Source organism: Rhinoderma darwinii, unplaced genomic scaffold (assembly GCF_050947455.1).
Source record: "Rhinoderma darwinii isolate aRhiDar2 unplaced genomic scaffold, aRhiDar2.hap1 Scaffold_49, whole genome shotgun sequence".
In the NCBI taxonomy this organism is placed as follows: Eukaryota; Metazoa; Chordata; class Amphibia; order Anura; family Rhinodermatidae; genus Rhinoderma; species Rhinoderma darwinii.
In genome coordinates this window covers 112570-123119 of record NW_027464036.1, presented here as the reverse complement: position 1 = coordinate 123119, position 10550 = coordinate 112570, and the positions used below count along the sequence as shown (strand labels likewise).

The following is a 10550-nucleotide window of genomic DNA, read 5'->3' as shown; positions in this document are numbered from 1 at the left end:
TACACAGGCAAACCAGGACCCCAATGACCTCTACTATAAGACAGAGTTGATGATTGTGAACCCACGACCACTGAGGAACCCAAAGAGGTTTTCCATGCATTTTCCAGCACATATCAGCTCAGAAACATCATGATAGTGAATTGCAAGGCCTTTAGATGCTACATTTGCCAAGTTGTTCCTAGCAATAGCAAGGGTAGCCTTTATATCCTCATCGCTGCTGTGCTTCATGCATTTTTTGTGCAGGTTCCCAGCATCAACTCTGTCTTATAGCAGATGGGGCAGGTCATTGGGGTCCATTGCCTGTTTAAGAAAAAATAAAGAAAGATTATAGTTACATTAATAACATTGAAGAAGATTAATGCATATCGTTAGGACCGTTAGTAAACTAAGAATGAGACATGCTACGCTGCTTCTGTAACTGCCATTCACTACTATTGGAGTCACGGAAACAGCGTAGCACATTAAATAAAAAAAATATATATCAATTTATTGAATACATCCAAACATCCCAGAACCCAACAAATAAAAGTGCTTTTGTTCCCTGTGCATTTTAATGTCCATTAAAAGTCCATAATTTTTAAGCTTCTTATTTCTTCTTCCATTGGTCCAAAATGTATTTTACTCTTGGATGGTTTTTTCACCAGAGCTGATGTCCTAAAGTCCTCTTTATTTTCTCTTCTTCCGGCAGGTGGTCTTGAAGCAATCCTATAATTGAAAGATCATAGATTATTAATAATTAGTTTCTCATTATTAGTTTACTAATGGTCCTGATGATATGCATTAATCCTCTACAATGTTATAAATATAACTCTCATCTTTATTTATTTTTTCTTAATCAGACAAAACAGGACCCCAATGACCTCTGCTATAAGACATAGTTGATGATTCTGAACCCACGACCACTGAGGAACCCAAAGAGGTTTTAATGTATATATATATATATATATATATATATATATATATATATATACAATATATATATGTAAAGGAAATTAACTATCGATGCGCCTGAGCAGAACAACAGGGACTCTTTTGATTGCAGATAGTGATGTATCCCTCGACGTCACTTCAGCCCTTTGATAAAAGAAGAAAATAAATACTGATGTTAAAACAAAATGTGAGACATACAGTTTAATAAGCATATCAGTTTACAAAGTAAGGTCAATAAATGTATTTTATTATTACCCAGAGGAGCTCCCTTCCCCTCTCTGCCTCTGTGCCCTGGACCGTGTTCGGATGAACAATGAGGATGGTACTTGTGCTCTGAAAAAATAACCAAACATTAGTATATCAATTGATAAGTCTAACACAACTAAACTGAGGACATTTATAATAAAACTGAGAGTTTATCTACCTTGAAGTCCAATCATCATCATCATCATCATCATCATCATGATCAGCCAAGCTTTCTTTTTCTCCTCGGTCAGTTGATTCACTCCAGTCCTCTTTGGCACTGTAATCTTGTTCCTGGGCTTCTTCGTGGGATGTGATGTCTTCTCTTTGGATTCCTTGGCCTCCTTCCTGAATGTTCTCTTGTCTATAGGGTAGACATAGAAAAAATAAAGCATTAAACTTCTAAAACAAATCATGTAATATTATACAGTATATATTATTTCCCTCCCTCCCTTACCTTGAAGTGCTGGCTTGGGGCTGCTCACCACCGGCTTGCATTACCAGCATATAACCATGGCATATGTCCGTCAGTGTCTTCTCACGATAGTTTCTTTCCGCTGTCATGTTGGTGTGTGCCAAATATTTGGCAAAAAGACACTTTTCAGAGTCAGAAAAATTAGGGAGAGTCCAAGTTTCGCAAATCCTCCTGACAAGCTGACTGGTGATGTTGGGTAGTTTATATCTAGAAAGGAAAATAGAAAAACATAATACATACACAGCACTTAGAATTGAATAAAGACAGGTGACTTTTAAGAATCTTACTTTGTGTGGTACCGCAGGATGTCATTGGAAACATTATAAATTTCCTTTCCAGATGTAGAGAGGAAAAATACTTCTGTTGGCATGTTGTTCTTTAGCAGCATTGGTCTTACTATCTCAAAGTAGACATTAAACCACTAGGGGAGGGATACAAATAAAGAGATTATTGAAAAGCATCTTTACAACTCCATAAAGTAAGTAGGAGCCTTATAGAAACTTACCATTTCTTCCTCCTTTGTTAGCACATAGGTTGCCACTTGGTGTGTAGAGGTCTTGTGTAACTTGACCCCAACAACTACCAGGTCTAAACCCAAATATCTGTGATTGATCCTCTCATTCCACTCTGAAACCTATGAGTCAAAAGGAAAAAGTATGAGGGACAATGTACTTGCCACTGTATTGTGTTAGCCCAACCCTACGCCAAGCCACTTGTGTTTTTTTTTTTTCTATACATATGCCAGTCTTTTGTTTCAGCATAATTTCTATCTCTAGCCAGGTGTAAGGTTTTTACATAGATTATTCACTCTGTTCTTGCAGACAAATATCCGACTTTAATAAGCTAACATTAACCTTATGCAGGCTTCACACCATTATCGGCCTTCAGGGCTCCACTACACTATTAAAAGTATTTAACTGCAGCCATAAGGCCTCCAGACACTTCTCTAAAAAGCACCCCACAGCATAACCATAACAGGGTAGGAAAACAAAATGACGCAGAAAAACAGAGGAGGAGAAAGCTACTTACAGTCATATGTCGGACAACACCTGGCCGTTGGAGATGCCTCAAAATAAGCAGGGCCTCAAGATAATAAATAATTTCAAGTTGAGTGTCTCGCTTCATGTGTCTGTCTTTTGCAGCTTTGAGGCTTTTCAGGAAGGTTGGCTTTGCCACAACTAAAAGCCTCTGACATTCCAGGGGTGTTTTCATAGAATTTGTCAATGACTTGTATCTAAACACAAAGTAAAGAGAAATAATTCTATTGTATATACACAAGTAATAAAGAGTAGTAGCAATATCTAAAATAAATATATACCTATTTGAGGTTTCATACTTTGTCTAAGGATACATTTGAGTTCATAACTCACCGTTTGCTGACAACTTCTCTTGAAATTCCCTTAGATAGCCTCTTTTGAATGTCCTCTGTAACATCCATAAAGAAGTTGCAGGACTTAAACAGCCTTGGTCTTTCTGCAGAGAGATTGGTCGCTCTCAGCTGATACGTCATGAACCTCCTGATATGTTTTAGGTAATTAAAGACAGTCTGGTTTGCAAGCTTCAGGTCACGCAGCTTTGTAAAAAAGGAGTTAACCTTCTCAATGTTGCTGACAAAGTCCAGATTGGGACGCTGCGGGTTCATGTAATAAAGGAACCTTGCCAAATTTTCAACCTCCTGCTTGTAGTTGGGCACATCCAATGTGTGCTGCAAATAGACGGCAAAGCCCTTCAGTATTGGTTCGTCCAATGAATGTCGCTTGTATAGTCCAGCAGCCTTCATCTTCTGTCTTGTGACCACCGTCCATTTTGTCTGTAGGATTCTGTAATTTTGGAGAAAAGTGCAAGACATCAGATTTGACACATTTGACAGCCACAGAGAATACGTAAGGAGTATCTATGTACACTGACCTCTGTGTCCTGTCATCAAAGTTTCCTGTAGTTCCGCTTTCTTGATTGGATTCTTCCTCAGACTCTAGTTGAAGCTGAAAGTCTCTATCACTTTCCTCCTCTGCGCTGTCATCTTCATGTGCTCTTCTGCCTTCTTCATTGTGTTGGTCTTCCCTCGGGTCTTCAGGCTGTGCAAGGAATGGTGTGTCTGTAACTTCTTCCTCAGGATCTGCAGGGATCAGTGTGACCTCCATTTCCTCATCAGGGACTGGTATGGCTGCAATATCCTCTACAGCCGCTGTGTGATGTGGCACAGTAAGGGCAGTTGATGCAGAGGTTGATGGTCTTCCATATTGTACATTGCTGTAAAATATAAAAAGCAACGTGAGTATAAGTGTAAACACTGGAGAGCTATGAGACATAAGCAGACAGGGGTGACACATACCTGGCCACAGTTGGTTTGTTAATGATCAAAAAGCCCCTGTCCTCGAGGAAGGGGACAACGTTTTCCAATGAGCCAAGAGAGATGATCTCTTGGTAACTGATTGCAGTGCCCTTAGATGCAATTTTCACCAGGGTTTTCCTGGCCAATGCCACAGTGGCTTTTATCTCCTCATCGCTGCTGAACCTCATACACTTTCTCCTCAGATGTGTAGAGAATAATGTCTGTGTACGGTAACATACTGGGCATGTCATAGGAGTTCTGTTTTGCCTGTTGAAAGACATGAGGTTTTGGATTTAAAAATGTCCTAAGTAATATAGCTTAGTTTGAAATATACCCAAACTGCAATCTCAAAAATAGTCACAAGATGTCCCACTACATGCATACTGATTTGTTTCAGGCAGGCTACCTGAACAATGCCTGGGTTTTAATACCACGCCCTACTGAAACAGGAGGCCTCTACGCTACCACATGGCTTCTCATAGTAACCTCTCTATGTTATAGGCAGTCTACAACATGTATTTTATACAAAAATGGCTATGTATTTTAGGGTATATCCTAGAGGTCAATAAACACATGAACTTGTACTTTTGCTGCAGATTACATGCTTGTAACTCAACTACCTGAACAATGCCTGGGCTTGTACAATATGGCCTACTGAAAATAAAATGGCACCTCTTCCCTAGCCCATGGCTCACCATGATTTCACTATACAATTTGCCTGAACTGAACATTAATGATGGACATAAATATACGTTAATAAACATATTTACTTACAATTTGGCTGCAGACTCCATTCCTGTAACTAGAACTTGATGTCCTAAAGATGTATATTTGAGTCAAAAAAACAATAAATCTTTTAGAAGCAGTATCCAAAAGGCAGATGATGTAGGTATCCAGGTACAATGTCTCAAGTGAATAAGGTGAATAGCAAAAAAATAATGCAATCCAAGAAGGAGATCAGTCAATAGCTTTCAAGAAAACTTCCAAACTGACTGAAAATGCCTCAGTGTTTTAAACTGTTTTATAGTGTGAGGTTGATGCTTTGTAAGAAGATCCTCTTACACAAACAACAAACAGAGCCTGTGATAGGAGAGTTTGAATGATGCACAAAAGCTTATCTGCCTTTTTAGTGGCTGAGGAGAATAACAGAGATAAAACTACAGACTCATGCTGAAAACCTGATAATACAATTGTTTGAATATAATAGGACATTTACATTTATTAAATGTGATATTTACTATCATTTCTATTTCATATACACTATACCTATTTCATATACACCTATTAAATATAATATTTATTATCGTTTCTAAGCTGACCTTTACAACACGTTTTTTGCTACTGTTTTTATAGAAACTAGATAGGTATGTGGCATAGTGTTAAAATATATTAGAGTATGTACATTTTAATATGGTGCCCCCATAGCTGCACTATACAGTGTAATGCTCCCACAGTTGCACCATACAGTATAATGCCCCCCATAGCTGTCCCATACAATTTAATACCCCCATAGCTGCACCATACACTGTGATGCCCCCCATAGCTGCACCATACTGTATAATGGTGTATAACGGCCGGATCATGACACAGATTTGAAACAGAACCGTGTGTCCGATGGACGCGAGCTAGGCGTCCATTCGTTCACCTTGCAGAGCCGAACAATATGACACCTGACTCTGTCGTCTTTTCTAAAAGGGTACCCCTCTTTTGCCAAATAAACATGGAGGAATTCCCTTATTAATTTATTTTTATTACAATAATTATTGTAATAATAATGTTGTTATATTGTATAATATGTAAATATGGTTTATGCCTATGCTTAACTTTAAAGTGTAGCTAAATGTTTGGCAAACTTCTGACATGTCAAAGTGACATGTCAGAAGTTTGGATGGGTGGGGGTCTGAACACTGAGACCCCCACCAATCGCTAGAACAAAGCTGCTGAGCGTTCACACGAGTGCTTCAGCTGTTTTGTTTTAGCGATTGGTGGGGATCTCAGTGCTCGGACCCCCACCAATCCAAACTTCTGACATGTCACTGTGACATGTCAGAAGTTTGTCAAACATTTAGCTACACTTTAATTTTGTGTTCTGTATTAATAAAGTTGTTATGTTGTATTATATGTAAAGTTGGTTTCGGCCTATTCTTACAGTGTACCTAAACGTTTATCAAACTTCTGACATGGTTTTAGTGCAGCTATGGTGCCCCCATAGCTGCACCATTCATTTTAATATGGTGCCCCCATAGCTGCACCATACAGTGTAATGCTCCCACAGTTGCACCATACAGTATAATGCCCCCCATAGCTGTCCCATACCATTTAATACCATAGGTACAATGTCTCAAGTGTAGTATTGAACAAGGTGAATAGCAAAAAAATAATGCAATCCAAGAAGGAGATCAGTCAATAGCTTTCAAGAAAACTTCCAAACTGACTGAAAATGCCTCAGTGTTTTAAACTGTTTTATAGTGTGAGGTTGATGCTTTGTAAGAAGATCCTCTTACACAAACAACAAACAGAGCCTGTGATAGGAGAGTTTGAATGATGCACAAAAGCTTATCTGCCTTTTTAGTGGCTGAGGAGAATAACAGAGATAAAACTACAGACTCATGCTGAAAACCTGATAATACAATTGTTTGACTACAATAGGACATTTACATTTATTAAATGTGATATTTACTATCATTTATATTTCATATACATTATACCTATTTCATATACACCTATTCAATGTAATATTTATTATCGTTTCTAAGCTGACCTTTACAACACGTTTTTTGCTACTGTTTTTATAGAAACTAGATAGGTATGTGGCACAGTGTTAAAATATATTAGTCCATGCACAGGTTTTGGGACTGACAGAGTTATTTTAAAAATGTGTACCTATTTCATATACACCTATTAAATGTAATATTTACTATTGTTTCTAAACTGACCTTTACAACATGTTTCTAAATACTGTTTGTATAGAAGCCAGATTAGAATGTGGAATAGTGTTAAAATATATTAGTCCATGCCAAGGTGTCAATACTGGCAGAGTGGAGGTGACACATTTATATTGTTAGACTAAGCTGGCTCCGGCCAGGGGACAGTCATAATTGCCACTGTATTGTTTCATCCAAATACATGGCCCAGCCACGTGTGAAATATTTAAATAAACATACCACTCTTTTGTTTTAGTATTCTCTTTTATCCCTTACAGCAATTTGATTGGTTACTGAAATGCATAACTACAGCTTCCAGAGAGTTGGCCATCACTTTTGTCAAGCTACTGGAAGCTATCTAAGGGTTCCTTCTAAGCTTTACATTTGACTCCACTGCTGACCTCGGACTGCATTTTGAATTATCTGCACCATTCTAGGAAGCACTTTGGATTTCTGCCTGCTGTAATCTCTTCCTTTTCTGGAAGGTAGGTACAAGCATAGCTCAGACAATACCAATGTCGATTTTAATGCATATATTTAAGTAGCTTCTAAGTACATGTCTGTGTAAATTGCGTTAATTTTTAATATAAAAACTCATCTAGGTATTGCTAATATATTTATATATATATATATATATATATATCCTTTGTAAATTTTAATGCATATGTTTAAGTAGCCTCTAAGTACATGTATATGTATTATATATATATATATATATATATATATATATATATATATATATATATATATATATATATATATATATATGTAAATAGTGGCAGCACTCTATACCAAATCCCACTATAGTAACCTGCACAGCGGTAATCCTGATCCATGGACCATGTAGTATATTGAAAATAAATTATGCTGCACACCAATATAAGCAAAGTAAAATTGTGGTAGTCACCCCAAAATGTAAGTCAGCCCCCCCCCATAACTCCTGTGAGGGTTTGTAACACTTCTTTGAGTGTATCCCATAACAGGGCTTAGGAAGGGGTGATAGGCATGCATGCAGTAGCTGTTTGGATGTGGATTTTTGAAATGACCGAGTTTTAGGTAGAAGGCACTGATGAATATAAGATAAGTGTGTTTACCAATTAATCTGTGTTTTTTCAGAAATCCATCTAAAAATAGATATGACACGGATTTCCGTGGGTACGAATGACGCGAGCTAGGCGTCCATTCGTTCACCTTGCAGAGCCGAACAATATGACACCTGACTCTGTTGTCTTTTCTAAAAGGGTACCCCTCTTTTGCCCAATAAACATGGTGGAATTCCCTTATTAATTTGTTTTTATTACAAAATTAATATCTCCAAAACTAACCGTTGAATATCCCTTATATTTATTACACATGTAGCCCTTAACACTCTGACCTATCCTAAAAAATTAGGGGTGATAGGCATGCATGCAGTAGCTGTTTGGATGTGGATTTTTGAAATGACCGAGTTTTAGGTAGAAGGCACTGATGAATATAAGATAAGTGTGTTTACCAATTAATCTGTGTTTTTTCAGAAATCCATCTAAAAATAGATATGACACAGATTTTCGTGGGTCCGATGGACGCGAGCTAGGCGTCCATTCGTTCACCTTGCAGAGCCGAACAATATGACACCTGACTCTGTCGTCTTTTCTAAAAGGGTACCCCTCTTTTGCCCAATAAACATGGTGGAATTCCCTTATTAATTTATTTTTATTACAAAATTAATATCTCCAAAACTAACCGTTGAATATCCCTTATATTTATTACACATGTAGCCCTTAACACTCTGACCTATCCTAAAAAATTAGGGGTGATAGGCATGCATGCAGTAGCTGTTTGGATGTGGATTTTTGAAATGACCGAGTTTTTGGTAGAAGGCACTGATGAATATAAGATAAGTGCGTTTACCAATTAATCTGTGTTTTTACACAGATCCATATGAAATCAGATTAGACATGGTATTATCACACGAGAAAGATCTTTAAAGCCCCTGGACACATATTGCACCCAGAGTGCATTTCTTGACATGTTGTGGTAGTCACCCCAAAATGTAAGTCAGCCCCCCCCCCATAACTCCTGTGAGGGTTTGTAACACTTTTTTGAGTGTATCCCATAACAGGGCTTTGGAAGGGGTGATAGGCATGCATGCAGTAGCTGTTTGGATTTAAATTTTTGAAATGACCGAGTTTTAGGTAGAAGGCACTGATGAATATAAGATAAGTGCGTTTACCAATTAATCTGTGTTTTTTCAGAAATCCATCTAAAAATAGATATGACACGGATTTCCGTGGGTCCGAATGACGCGAGCTAGGCGTCCATTCGTTCACCTTGCAGAGCCGAACAATATGACACCTGACTCTGTTGTCTTTTCTAAAAGGGTACCCCTCTTTTGCCCAATAAACATGGTGGAATTCCCTTATTAATTTGTTTTTATTACAAAATTAATATCTCCAAAACTAACCGTTGAATATCCCTTATATTTATTACACATGTAGCCCTTAACACTCTGACCTATCCTAAAAAATTAGGGGTGATAGGCATGCATGCAGTAGCTGTTTGGATGTGGATTTTTGAAATGACCGAGTTTTAGGTAGAAGGCACTGATGAATATAAGATAAGTGCGTTTACCAATTAATCTGTGTTTTTACACAGATCCATATGAAATCAGATTAGACATGGTATTATCACACGAGAAAGATCTTTAAAGCCCCTGGACACATATTGCACCCAGAGTGCATTTCTTGACATGTTGTGGTAGTCACCCCAAAATGTAAGTCAGCCCCCCCCCATAACTCCTGTGAGGGTTTGTAACACTTTTTTGAGTGTATCCCATAACAGGGCTTTGGAAGGGGTGATAGGCATGCATGCAGTAGCTGTTTGGATTTAAATTTTTGAAATGACCGAGTTTTAGGTAGAAGGCACTGATGAATATAAGATAAGTGCGTTTACCAATTAATCTGTGTTTTTTCAGAAATCCATCTAAAAATAGATATGACACGGATTTCCGTGGGTCCGAATGACGCGAGCTAGGCGTCCATTCGTTCACCTTGCAGAGCCGAACAATATGACACCTGACTCTGTTGTCTTTTCTAAAAGGGTACCCCTCTTTTGCCCAATAAACATGGTGGAATTCCCTTATTAATTTGTTTTTATTACAAAATTAATATCTCCAAAACTAACCGTTGAATATCCCTTATATTTATTACACATGTAGCCCTTAACACTCTGACCTATCCTAAAAAATTAGGGGTGATAGGCATGCATGCAGTAGCTGTTTGGATGTGGATTTTTGAAATGACCGAGTTTTAGGTAGACGGCACTGATGAATATAAGATAAGTGCGTTTACCAATTAATCTGTGTTTTTACACAGATCCATATGAAATCAGATTAGACATGGTATTATCACACGAGAAAGATCTTTAAAGCCCCTGGACACATATTGCACCCAGAGTGCATTTCTTGACATGTTGTGGTAGTCACCCCAAAATGTAAGTCAGCCCCCCCCCATAACTCCTGTGAGGGTTTGTAACACTTTTTTGAGTGTATCCCATAACAGGGCTTTGGAAGGGGTGATAGGCATGCATGCAGTAGCTGTTTGGATTTAAATTTTTGAAATGACCGAGTTTTAGGTAGAAGGCACTGATGAATATAAGATAAGTGCGT

At 37.9% G+C, this 10550-nt stretch overlaps 1 protein-coding gene across 1 annotated transcript; it reads right to left on the bottom strand.

The window, feature by feature from the left end:
- Window positions 1-990: 990 nt before the first annotated feature.
- Window positions 991-4592, bottom strand: LOC142720079 (uncharacterized). The gene is made up of 10 exons (XM_075848805.1): window positions 3981-4592; window positions 3557-3898; window positions 3019-3468; window positions 2678-2882; window positions 2154-2282; window positions 1936-2069; window positions 1631-1855; window positions 1355-1537; window positions 1186-1263; window positions 991-1074 (listed from the first exon to the last, which is right to left on the bottom strand). The coding sequence occupies exons 1-10, from the start codon at window positions 4259-4261 to the stop codon at window positions 993-995; spliced, it is 2109 nt and encodes a 702-aa protein (XP_075704920.1). The 5' UTR covers window positions 4262-4592; the 3' UTR covers window positions 991-992.
- Between the last annotated feature and the right edge of the window lie 5958 nt (window positions 4593-10550).

Bases quoted from the DNA above. Each gene is read 5' to 3' on its own strand.
- LOC142720079 (XM_075848805.1), bottom strand. From the start codon at position 4,261: ATGTCTTTCAACAGGCAAAACAGAACTCCTATGACATGCCCAGTATGT. The intron at 1,264-1,354 runs GTAGATAAACTC...TTATTTTTTCAG, and splicing joins GATGATGATTGGACTTCAAG to AGCACAAGTACCATCCTCAT. The intron at 1,075-1,185 runs GTAATAATAAAA...CTTTTATCAAAG, and splicing joins GGGGAAGGGAGCTCCTCTGG to GGCTGAAGTGACGTCGAGGG.